At 35.2% G+C, this 13,700-nt stretch overlaps 1 protein-coding gene across 2 annotated transcripts in view; it reads left to right on the top strand.

Moving 5' to 3' along the window:
- VWA8 (von Willebrand factor A domain containing 8) overlaps nt 1–13,700 on the top strand; it is a 718,869-nt gene that overhangs the window by 59,225 nt on the left and 645,944 nt on the right. For both annotated transcript variants that reach the window (XM_079136497.1, XM_079136496.1), the window contains exon 5: nt 9,001–9,168. In XM_079136497.1, the coding sequence (XP_078992623.1) occupies nt 9,001–9,168 (168 nt within the window). The remainder of the gene's footprint in view (nt 1–9,000; nt 9,169–13,700) is intronic.

Genomic DNA, 13,700 nt, shown 5'->3' with positions numbered 1-13,700 from the left:
GTATCTATATACTTTGCCAAATTGATGGACTTTAATTTGTATTGAAAATTATTAAGCAGGCTGTATCTTTTAAAATACTTATTGGCTATTGCTTGTATAAGATGTTAGTAAATGGAGTGATGTGGGAGGAAGAGACATACTGATAAAAGAAGTTACAGCCTATCAAAAAAATGTAAGTTACATCTTCTCATCTATATAAATATTTGCCATAACATCCACTTGTTATGAAGATACTTTTATTACTTTTTGTGGAATTCCTTTGCTATGCAGTTTATAAGATAAGCTTTTAAAAATATGAATTGGTTAAAGAATGAAAATATGAACATTTATTAGTGTTATTATGACACCCAAGGAGAAATAAGCAGACTAACCTAGAAATTTTGCCATCACATGAACTTTAATTTGCCCTAGAAGATAAACTAACCTGAAAAAATCCTGACTTATTCTAAACTAAAAATCTATTACTGTCTTTATCTTTTTTTGTTAATTTGTTGATATTGTCATGTTCTGTTTAATTTCATGTAATCCCAGAGAGTTAGAAAAAGAAGACTTTTAAATAAATATGTAATTTATTTTATTACTGAAGTATAAACAACACAACTTACCTATACTATGAATACATTACTTTCAATTTTCTGCCTGGCAGAGTGGAGATATTCTTTATCTCCAGGATATTTTGGGGAGTAGAAGGCATGGATGGAAAAGTGTGAATGATTTTCTTTAACTTTTCCTAAGCCAGAAGTGCTTTTTACATTGGAATCTTGTGCAATTTGGTAATATGTAAATGTACATATTTAATATGAAGTATAAAAATGCACATTAAGTAGTTTTATTTTAATATATTTTATTTCAGATTATTCTGAATTCTTTCATTATTAATAACCCCCCTAAGACTTTAAAAAAATACCACATGGCTTAAATGTTACATATTATCAAAAGCAACTCTTTTTTGAATAATATGATGCCATCATCTGAGAATAAAGTTTTTATCTTGTCTAAATGCCATTTATTTACTTAAGCAAATAAGCAGAAGCATTACTTGTAATTACTTGTAAACTCCACCTCCTTTGTGGATGCTGAAGCCACTTTTTCCATGTAACCAGTGTTGAAATTTCAAAGTTGGATTTCAGAAGTTCATTCATGAATTAAGTATTTGGAATTTGGAAAACATCTTGTACTTGGACCAGACCAGTTGCAACTGCACTGTTGTGTGTTTTAATTATCTCTTAGCCAATTGGGGAAGAACTCTTTCTATTTATTTTGACCTCTGTGTTAGACAGAGCTCAGGCCTTGCTTCTTATTTTGTTACTATCATAGAACAACTATATCTACTTATTAGTGTTAACTGTTTGGCAGATTTATATAACTCTAAAAAAATCAAGGGGATGAAAAGGAAACTTTATTGGAGAAGATGTATGTCATGCTAGGTGCTTTATATTATTGCATTTAATCCACAAAAACATGACTTCCCCATTTAATAGATGAAGTAACTGAAGCTTATATGGTCATGGTCAGAAAAATAGCATAAGTGGGATTTGAACCAGCTCTGTAAAATTCCAAACCTCAGGTTCTTTCTACCATTTATGCTATTCCCTAAAAAAGTGATTGTGATCATAATGATCACATGGATCACTATAATAACCAGTGACAATTATGGTAATATTTATGAAAATTAGATTGTTCTTTTTTTTTTTAAATAAATGACAACTACAACCACATGTCAATGCCATATAATTATGTATTCACAGTTTATTTGGGTCAGATGTTATAATCAAGGCAAAATGAAATGTTATTTATATTTGCAAAAATTGGTCAATTAGCTTGTTTGATTGGGTCATAATTCTAATGAGGCTAAGGGTATAGGTTTTATACATGAGCCGACTAATATTGTACTGGGAGACATTCCTGCTGCAAACTGTCCCTAACTTTGTTGGGTTGTCCTATATTTTTAAAGGAAGAATTCTGTTTGGTAAACAAATACTAATGGTGCCCATTGTTTGCACAGTCTTGTTTTATGCCCCAGATATACAACCACAAATAGAACAAATAAAATCCCATGTACTTCTTTATATGAAAACATTCAGAATCCTTTCTTCAGGCTTTTTGAAATGTGTACTTACATCACTGTTACCTATAGTGCAACTGTACACTAGAACTTGCTTCTAACTGTGATATAGTATTTCTTATCAACCTTTTCCCATCCCTTCCTCCTAAGTAGTCTCCCTAGACACTGGTAACCACCATTTGACTCTTGATTTCTATGAGAACAACTTTTTTAGATTCCACATATAAGTGAGGTCTTGCAATAGTTGTCTTTCTGTGCTTGTCTTATTTCACTTAACATAATGTTTCAGAAAATGACAGGATAGTATTCCATTGAGTTGTTAGTTTTTTTGACAGTTTACCATATGCCTGAAGTTATTCAATCTTCAACACAGTCTGTGAGATGAGCACTACAATGAACCTAGCTTTAGAAACAAATGGAGGCTTAGGGTGATAAAGTGACTAAGCTAAATCTTGGATAGCAAGTAAGTGGTGGAACAACTCTGTAGTCTCCTGTGTTGCTATCACAAATACCTGAGATTGGGTAATGTATAATGAACAGAAATGTATTGTCTCACACTTCTGGAGGCTCAGAAGTCCAAGGTCAAGTGTGTGTCTAGGGAGAACTTCCTTGTTGTCTTATCCTATGGCTGAAGGGTAGAAGAGTAAATGAGTATGGAGCAGGGTGAGGGAGAGGAGGAAGAATGGGGAAGAAGAAGGGAGGGCGAGAGAGACAGAAGAGGAGAGACAGGGCAAACTCATCCGTTTATCAGGAACCCACTCTCAAAATAAGTAAGCTTCTGCCAAGATAATGACAAAGCTATTCATGAGGATAGAACCCTTATGACCTAATTACCTCTTAAGTTTTACCTCTTAATACTATTATGATTGGGATTAAATTTCTAACATATGATCTTTGGGAACACATTCAAATTATTGCTCAATCTTACTCTATTCTGATATTTTAAAATAAGGAACTTAAAATGTAATTAAAAAAATTTTTTTTTCTTTGTCTTCCTTAGTACTTTTACATATGAATTTGGGATCAGTTTTCGTGAAATAATAGCTACATTAATAATAACTTACATTTTAATAGATTCAGCAACTTTAAATTTTTTCTAGTATACTCTGATTCAGAAGTTGTACAATGCCTCTTGAGGATATTTTCATTTAGTAAAAATGAGGACACAGACATTCAGATTAATTGTTTGCCTAAGGTCTTATATCAAAACAGAAGCAAATCTAGAATAGGGGCCTAGATAGTTTTTGATTTTAGGTCATGTACTTGTGTTGAGTTGTTAAAGATGATATGAGATGAGATGACTGGGCTAAAAAGATCTTACTGTATTTTTTTCTGCTTTTTATTTGAAAATTAGGTCTCTAGAAGTTCTATGGTTTGAACAACAAAAAGTATCCTTAAAATTGGCCTAATTTCTATTTTGAGGAGCTATCACAGCTAGTTATTCCACATAAAAATGTGTGTACATTGCTCCTTTTACTTTCTTTTAAGATTTCAGAAAACTTTTACTACTATTACTGAGCAATCTATATAGAAAAATTTTCAAAATATCTTGACTAAGTCTTTCATGCGTAAGCTTATTTTATTTTGTTCTTGTAACAAGTGTAGGCATAGATAACTGTCATCCTTCATATAAAAATTCTTTCTAAACTTACATAACAACATCTTTTAACTGAGTGGCTGCATTTTTATTCCATAAATGTTAATAGCCTGCTGTGAGCTAGTTTTGTAACGGTGTGCCTAAAACATAGGGTTCTTATCCTTTGAAGACTTAGGAATCCTGCTAGGATGTGAGAGAACAGGGAAAGTTCCCTGTTGAGCCTTTACTCTTAAGTGCTGAACAAATAGAGGGTGAAGGGGGCATTAGTGCAGGGAGGGTAAGTTCCTTGGGCCTCTGTCAGGAATAACAATTTTTTTCTCTCCAGTTATGTTGAGATTTATTATGAGTGGCATAATAATTTTGATATAGTAGAATACATATGTATTTTGCATTTGCTTTAGTCAGTTACTTATTTTTAAATTTTACTTTCTTCTTTGCAAAAGCAATCAGATTATATTAATAAAGTTTGGCAGTACCGATTAAAGCATTTAGTGTAATTTTATAGATTATATTATAAGGAAGAATTAGGAAGCAAGTTGATACTAAAGTAGTAAATAAATGGTATTAGTTTTATGAATTGAGTGTTTCAAATTTTGTTACCAAAGAACATCTGCTTAAGGTTTTCTCCTTTTGGCCAGTTTTCCTGCCTACATTTAAAAATTTTAATTTACACATGTTCTGGGTCTCCAACCATGCAAACAAAGGGCAAATCGGGAAGAAAGTTAAAAATTATTTGGTGATTCTTTGCTTATCATTTTCCCCTTTTTTGACCCTAAAAGTTTACCATTCTTATGAGTTTGTAATTCTTTTTATATTTTCATCTTTGGATCCAGTTGGGTTATAAAACATCCATTCTCATTGTGACTAAAATTGTATGCAAAATTAAGAATTTTGTTGGGGTCTTTAGCCCCTTTGCTCTTCTTGATCAGCGGGAAGGGAGCACTCCCCAACAAGGCCAGACTGGGATAGGTAGGGCCGACTGACCGCCCTCAGGGGGGAGGACAATCAGACGAATCAGGGAGACCAGTCACAGCAGGAACTCGTTTATTGAGGAAGTCACATAGCTTTTATATAGGGTGAAGGCTAGGCGGGAACCAATCAGCTTAAAGGTCAGCAAGGCATGGGGGGTTCACGCAGGCGAGAGTCCCATAGGACTATATGGCAAGCACGAGCTGATCACGTTTACGGAACTGTTGTTAACCAGTCCCTGATGGTGGTCCGATTTATCGTCATTAACTTTTGAAACCGCCTTTGAGGCCTTGATCTTGCTCACCTGCCAGGAAGTAAGGAGTCAGCCTGTTAGTTAACGTGGCATTATTCCCAACAATGTTTTGTTTATAAGAAAGAAAGGTTGGGGAGATTTATTGTTTTAATTTTTAAGATATTCTTAGTAATGATGAGGTAAGTTCTGTACTCATGGATCTTATTGCTAAAAGAGACCTTATAGATGATTTGATCCAATATCAAGTAGCAAACATTCTTAGTTTTATTTCAGTCATTACCTGTTTTCTCTCTCTGCTCCTCTGTTGTCTCCTCCTCCTTGTTGGGACTAATGACAGGTTAACTAACTCAGGCTGACTCCTTACTCCCTGTCGAGGGAGCAAGATCAAGGCCTCAAAGGCGGTTTCAAAGGTTAATGACGATAAATAGACCACTGTCAGGAATTGGTAACAACAGTTCCACAAACGTGATCATCTCGTGCTTGCCATATAGTCCTATGGGACTCTCACCTGCGTGAACACCCCCCCCCCCCTGCCTTGCTGACGTTTAAGCTGATTGGTTCCCGCCTAGCCCCACCCTACATAAAAGCTGTGTGACTTCCTCAATAAACGAGTTCCTGCTGTGACTGGTCTCCCTGATGCCTCTGATTGTCCTCCGCCTTGAGGGCTGGGAGCAGGCAGTCAGTCGGCCCTATCTATCCCGGTCTGACCTTGTTGGGGAGTGTCCCCTTCCCTTGCTACTGGCCGAGAAGAGCAAGGGGGCTTAAGACCCTGACACCTCCTCATCATTTGAACGTTATCTATATCTTTGAATCATTTAAACACTAGCCTGTACCATTCACATTGCCCCTTACTTAGTTTTTGGAGTAGGGCTCTTCCTTCTCCTCTTCATGGGGAATTATCTTGTGGAATGTCACTCAGTGTGGGTTTGATGTTTCCTCATGATTTGAAATTATGCAGTTTTAGTGAGAATACTATAGAAGTGCTGTGTTTATCTCAGGGCATCATATTAGAAGTCTAGTACGTGAAATTGATATATCACATTATGTGATATTAATTTTGATTCACTTGGTTAAAATGTTTGTTAGGTTCCTGTTGTGTTGTATCACTTTTCACTTTGTCATTTATAGTGTCTCCTGGGGAGACATTCTGAGACTATACAAGATATCTGCTTTTCATCATACCTTTATGAACTAATTTTACCATTCATTGATGATTCTGGCTTGCTACAGTTATTTCTATGGTGTTTATCAAATGGGTGTTTTTCTTTTTCTCTTCTTGACTCCTTAACTCTAGATGTCCTTAACTAGACCTCCACTTTGTAAATATATCTGTATGCATTTTACTCTGGAGAAGAGGTGCAAGCAACATGAATCAGATTTTCAAGAGGTCATTAGATAGTATTACCTTTTTTCAATCCTATCTGCTTTCTCAAGTTTGTGGTTACAACCTCTCCATTAGAGTAGATGAAAGAATACCTTTGTATATTTGGCTCCTGTTTCTGATCCCCCTTCATGGCTTATTCTGAAAAGATTCAATGAATAGTAGACCAAAGTCTACCTGAGGTGAATAAAAGCAGAGCTGCAGTTTGTTGTTCTGTGTTGTCCAGCCTTTGTTATCTCAGGCCCACAGTTGGCTAAGCACTGAATTTTGATTGGTGTTTCTAATCTCAGAGAACATGTGTTTTAAAACCTATGCAATTTTAAAAAGTCATATACAGTATTTAGTCTATTTTATAACAAAGATTGATAAAAATTTTTAGCTTTTTAAAATATTACCATAGGTTATGATAACCTAATTAGTTTCTTTTTTAAAATTCTGAGCTGTGCTTTCTTGGAGTATGTAATCTTGTTAAAGAAAGCTTAATTGAGACCTTACCTGAAACATGTGTTTTTATTAAAAAAGTAGTTTGTATTTTGATTTAAAAAATTTTTTTTTTAGTTGTAGATGGACACAATACCTATATTTTACTCATTTATTTTTATGTGGTGCTGAGGATCAAACCCAGTGCCTCACACATGCTAGGCAAGCATTCTACCACTGAACCACAACCCTAGCCCCTGTAGTTTGATTTTTTAATGTCCCAAAAACTATTTCTATGGTTTTGTCCTTTATATGGCTAGCAAAATGAGATTCCCGGTTTTGTTTCTGTGTTCCTTAGGAGCTTCTAAATCATTTCTGTCCATGTATTTAAAAAATTATACAGCTACAGAAAAGAATTGAAATATATGGGGTAAAGGTAGATTTGAAGGATTACCCATGAATGGTGTTATTCTTAAAATGGGATGATTACCTTTAGACTAATATGGTTTCATAAAATCTTATTCTTTCATGATAGCACATGGACACCTGAAATAAACTATGGCCTATTATCCTATGTAAAATTCATCAGTTTATTAAAAGGAAGCAGCATGCAAGCTTGATTAAACAGTGCCTATTTTCTCCTCTATTCTTGAAAAATCAGTGCTTTACTAGTCCAGAAATTTCCTCAGCTATTAAGAAAAACAAATAGTAAGTTTCTCCCTTTCACAAGTTTAGCTCCTTTTATGGGTTGATTGTAATTACTAAAAGGAAAATTAAATTTTGAGTAAAGGGGTCACTCTAAATAAACACAGATTTTGTAGTAAAGCAATATAGTATGTACATGGGTGGGAAAAATCACATGTAGTTCATTGTACCAAAGTACCACATGTGAAGCAACTAATGTCAGGAAATGACATTGGAGATCCCATAGTGTGATAGGCTTATCTGCCAAATTAAGGAGCTTGGACTACTATGGAGGAGATCTGAGAGTTAAGGAGGACCTGAGCTTGGGGAGTGGCAGAAAGGGATGAGTTCAAGAAATATTAAGGAGGTTAAATTGTCAGAACATGTAGATTAATGTAGGAGGTATGTTAGGAATCAAGTGTATTATCATGGGTGAATGGTCTTCCAATCTAAAGTAGAAAAGAAGCAGATTTGCGGGAAGAGGGAAGGATGCATTCAGTGTTGTACAGGGACCCTGAAGAGCTTATGGGGTCTGGATGGAGCCATTGTGTGATAGAACCATATGGTTCTGAAACTTGGGTTCTGGAGATTGGGAAATCATTAGCATAGCAGTGATGTTTGGAACTGTGATTCACATTACTGAGGAAGGACCTTGCAGAGTAAGAAGAGCTGTGGGTTAAGGATATAATTCTGAACATCATATGCATTTAATGGACAGATGGAAAAAGAAACTTTTTCTAAGCACATGCAATGTCATGAGGCTGAAGAAAAAAACATTTTAAGGAAGGAGTGGTCATATAAATTCAGCACCATTATTCTTGTCTGTTGTTGTATGTGCAGAAGAAACAAGACTGAGGGTTTCCTTTTTAAAGCTGATTTTCAGAGATTTTTTTTGTGAAGAAGTTTTACTTCTTATTTTGTTTTTATTCTACTTTGTTCAGGACCTGCCAGTTAAAGGAAAATTTCAAAATATATGTATACCTTTAGTAATTTATTGGTATTGTAGTTTTCCTGTCTCTCACCATTTTTGGGGGGGTCTTTTCTGTTTCTCACTTTTCTCTATTACTAATTTTCTTAAATTTATTGGAATACTTACAGTACTGGCTAAGTCATTATATTGTGGGCTACTGTAAAATCTGCATCAGGCATCAGGTTCTACCTGAATTATTTTGAGGATGACTCATTTATAACATTATTGTCTTCAAACCGTCTCACCTAGTTTATTTGATCTTCACAAGAAGCTTGCAGAAAAGGTAGGGCAGATTGCTATCTTCATTTGTCTCTTCTCATTAAGGAATTTGCTCCCTTGTTTAATTGTGTTACTGGTTCATAGGTAGCATTTAGTTTCTATTCCTTTGGGTACATGATCTAAAATATTAATGCTGAAAGGAACCCTAGAGATCATCTCTTTCAATCTCTTTATTTTACGAGTGAATAAACAGGCCCAAATATGTAAAATCACTTGCTTAAGATTATATGGCAGAAAAAAATTAAGATTGGAACCGAGCATTCCTGATTTCCTTTCCCTATAACAAGAAATGCAAGTTTAGTTTGCAGTACATGTAAAATTAGGCCAAGGCCCTCTGCTAGCTTTAGTATTCTCATTTTGCTCTTATGTTTTTTGGAAATAGTGTGCAGTTCGTGCTGCCACAGAAGGCAGAATTCTCATTTTGGAAGGATTGGAAAAGGCGGAGAGGAATGTTCTGCCTGTATTGAACAACTTACTGGAAAACAGGGAGATGCAACTTGAAGATGGACGTTTCCTGATGTCTGCCGAGCATTATGACAAACTTCTGCAAGTAAGAGAAGAAAAACCCTCCTGCTTTGTCTTTGTTGTCAAATTGTGGGTAGGATAAACTGTGGGTGGAGTGTCATATGAAACACGGTTCTGTTGGAACCAGGACAAGCATTCATTCTGATGACCCTTATCTTTGGCAAATGTGCTTGCAGTTTTATAAGGCTGTACTTTTGCAGCACCATGTCAGAGGACTTCTCAGATTGCTATTTCCTTTTTGTCATTTTAATAACTATTTTCTCTTACCTATTTTTCTCCTTTTGCCCTCCCTTTTCTCTGCTCAACAACTATTTATTAAAATCCTAATGACTTTTAGACAGTGCTCAATGACCTTTGAGGCCAGAGAGTCTAATTGAATTCATGCTCTGTGACACCAGGGATAACAAGCTGAATAAAGTCTAGTTCTTTTTTTTTTTTTTTTCTTAATTTTTTTAAGATTTATTTTTATTGTAAACAAATGGAATACATCTGTTTCTCTGTTTGTACATGAAGTAGAGGCATACCATTTGGGTAATCATACATTTACATAGGGTAATAGTGTTTGATTCATTCTGTTATTTTTTCCTACCCCAACCCCTCCCACCCCTCTTTTCCCTCTGTAAGCTCTTCTTCCTCCATTTGTGTCCCCTTCCCACCTCCCATTATGTGTCATCATCCACTTATCAGTGATAGCATTTGTCCTTTGTTTTTTTGAGATTGGCTTATCTCACTTAGCATGATATTCTCCAATTTCATCTATTTGCCTGCAAATGCCATAATTTTATTATTCCTTATGGCTGAGTAATATTCCATTGTATAAATATACACAGTTTCTTTATCCATTCATCAATTGAAGGGCATCTAGGTTGGTTCCACAATCTGGCTATTGTGAATTGTGCAGCTATGAACATTGATGTGACTGCATCTCTGATTTAGTATGCTGATTTTAAGTCCTTTGGGTATAGGCCAAGGAGTGAGATAGCTGGGTCAAATGTGGTTCCATTCCAAGTTTTCTAAGGAATCTCCACATTGCTTTCCAGAGTGACTGCACTAATTTGCAGCCCCACCAGCAATGTATGAGTGTACCTTTTCCTCACATCCTCGCCAACACCTATTGTTGCTTGTATTTTTGATAATCGCCATTCCAATTGGGGTGAGATGGAATCTTAGGGTAGTTTTTTTGCATTTCTCTTATTACTAGAGAAGTTGAACATTTTTTCATATATCTGTTGATTGCTTGTAGGTCTTTGTGAAGTGTCTGTTCATATCCTTAGCCCATTTGTTGATTGGGTTATTTATATTCTTGGTGTAGAGTTTTTTGAGTTCTTTATGTGTTCTAGAAATTTAGTGCTCTATCTGAAGTATGAGTGGCAAAGATTTTCTCCCACTCTGTAGGCTCTTTCTTCACATTGCTGATAGTTTCCTTTGCTGAGAGGAAAGCTTTTTAGTTTGAATCTATCCCTGTTATTAATTTTTTAAAAATTATTTATTTATTTTAATTAAAAATCATAAATTTACATAGGGCAATATTGTTTGATTCATTGTTATTTTTTTCCCTTCCCCCAACCCCTCCCACCCCTCTTTTCCCTCTATACAGTCCTTCCTTCATCCATTCTTACCACCCTCCTTATCCCTAACCCTAAAACTAACCCTAACCCTAACGCTAACCCCTCCTACCCCCCTTTATATGTCCTCATCCGCTTACCAGCGAGATCATTCGTCCTTTAGTTTTTTGAGATTGGCTTATCTCACCAAGCTTGCATCCCTGGGATAAAACCGACTTGATCGTGGTACACTATCTTTTTAATATATTTTTGTATGTGATTTGCTAAAACTTTGTTGAGAATTTTTGTGTCGATGTTCATTAAGCATATTGATGTGAAATTTTCTTCCCTCAATGTGTCTCTGTCTGGTTTAGGTATCAGGGTGACATTGGCTTCATAGAATGAGTTTGGGAGGGTTCCCTCCTCTTCTATATTATGGAATACTTTGAGAAGTATTGGAATGAGCTCTTCTTTAAAGGTTTTGTAGAACTCGGCTGAGAACCCATCTGGTCCCGGACTTTTCTTTGTTGGTAGGCTTTTGATGACCTCTTCTATTTCATTGCTTGATATTGATTTATTTAAGTTGTATATGTCCTCCTCGTTCAGTTTAGGTAATTCATATGTCTCTAGAAACCTGTTGATGTCTTCGAGGTTTTCTGTTTTGTTGGAGTATAGATTTTCAAAATAGCTTCTAATTATGTTTTGTATTTCACTCGTGTCTGTTGTGATACTTCCTTGTTCATTCCGAATTTTAGTAATTTGAGTTTTCTCCCTCTTTCTCTTTGTTAGTGTGGCTAAGGGTTTATCAACTTTGTATATTTTTTCAAAGAACCAACTATTTATTTTGTTAATTTTTCCGATTGTTTCTATTTCATTGATTTCGGCTCTGATTTTAACTATTTCCTGTCTTCTAGTACTTTTGGTGTTGGTCTACTCTTCTTTTTCTAGGGCTTTGAGCTGTAGTGTTAAGTCATTTATTTGTTGATTTCTACTTCTTTTGCTGAATGCGCCCCATGAAATAAATCTTCCTCTAAGTACTGCTTTCATAGTGTCCCAGAGATTTTGATATGATGTGTCTTTGTTCTCGTTTACTTCTAAAAATTTTTTTATTTCCCTCCTGATGTCTTCTGTTATCCATTCATTATATAATAGTATATTATTTAATCTCCAGGTATCGGAGAAGTTTCTGTTTTTTATTCTGTCATTTATTTCTAATTTCAATCCATTATGATCTGATAGAGTTCAAGGTAGTATCTCTATCTTCTTGTATTTGCTAAGAGTAGCTTTGTGGCATAAGACATGGTCTATTTTAGAGAAGGATCCATGTGCTGCTGAGAAGAAAGTGTATTCGTTCTTTGTTGGATGGTATATTCTATATAAGTTGGTTAAGTCTAAATTGTTGATTGTTTTATTGAGATCTATGGTTTCTTTATTCAATTTTTGTTTGGAAGATCTATCCAGTGGTGAGAGAGGTGTGTTAAAATCACCTAGTATTTTTGTGTTGTGGTCTATTTGATTTCTGGAATTGAGAAGGATTTGTTTGATGTACATGGATGAGCCAAGGTTCAGGGCATAGATATTTATGATTGTTATGTCTTGCTGATTTATGCTTCCCTTAAGCAGTATGTAATGTCCTTCTTTATCCCTTCTAACTAGTTTTGGCTTGAGGTCCACATTATCTGAAATGAGGATGGATACTGCAGGATTTTTGTTGTGTCTGTGTGCATGGTATGTTTTTTCCCATCCTTTCACGTTTAGTCTATGGGTATCTCTTTCTATGAGATGAGTCTCTTGCAGGCAGGAAATGTTGGATTTTTCTTTTTAATCCATTCTGCCAGTCTATGTCTTTTGATTGATGAGTTCAGGCCATTAACATTCAGGGTTATTATTGTGATATGATTTGTATTCCCAATCATTTGACTCATTTTTGTTTTTTGACATGATTTGGTTTCTCCTTTTTGGCTATTCCTTCATGCTAGTTCATCCCGTTGCTGATTTGCATCGTTGGTTTTCATCTCTTCCTCATGGAATATTTTGCTTAGAATGTTCTGCAATGCTGGCTTTCTTTTTGTAAATTCCTTTAGCTTTTGTTTATCATGGAAAGATCTTATTTCATCGTCAAATCTGAAATTAAGTTTGCTGGGTATAAGATTCTTGGTTGGCATCCGTTTTCTTTCAGGGCTTGGTAAATATTGTTCCAGGCCCTTCTAGCTTTTAGGGTCTGGATTGAAAAATCTGCTGACATTCTTATTGGTTTCCCCCTGAATGTAATTTGATTATTTGCTCTCATGGCCTTTAAAATTCTGTCTTTATTTTGTATGTTAGGTATTTTCATAATAATGTGCCCTGGTGTGGGTCTGTTGTAATTTTGTATATTTGGAGTCCTATAAGCCTCTTGTACCTGGTTTTCCATTTCATTCTTCAGATTTGGGAAATTTTCTGATATTATTTAATTGAATAGATTGTTCATTCCTTTGGTTTGTTTCTCTGTGCCTTCCTCAATCCCAGTAATTCTTAAATTTGGCCTTTTCATGATATCCCATAATTCTTGTAGATGCTGTTCATGATTTCTTACCATCTTCTCTGTTTGGTCAACTTTGTTTTCAAGATTAAATATTTTGTGTTCAATGTCTGAGGTTCTGTCTTCCAGTTGTTCTATCCTATTGGTTATGCTTTCTATGGAGTTTTTAACTTGGTTTATTGTTTCCTTCATTTCAATGATTTCTGTTTGTTTTTTTTTTCAATATGTCTAACTCTTTATTGAAATGATCTCTTGCTTCCCGTATTTGCTCCTTTAACTGTTGATTGGTGTGATCATTTAATGCCTGCATTTGCTCTTTCATCTCCTCCTTCAATGCCTGCATTTGTTCTTTCATCTTCTCATTTGCTTCCCTGATTGTTTTAATTATGTACATTGTGAACTCCCTTTCTGACATTTCTTCTGCTGTGCTGTCATTGGGTTTCATTGATATAGTATCTAGGTTTGTTTGGGACATTTTCTTCCCTTGTTTTC

Source organism: Sciurus vulgaris, assembly GCF_902686455.1.
Source record: "Sciurus vulgaris genome assembly, chromosome: 4".
NCBI classification, from domain to species: domain Eukaryota; kingdom Metazoa; phylum Chordata; class Mammalia; order Rodentia; family Sciuridae; genus Sciurus; species Sciurus vulgaris.
Note: the sequence above shows the minus strand (reverse complement) of the source record. Positions and strands in the feature narration are given on the sequence as shown.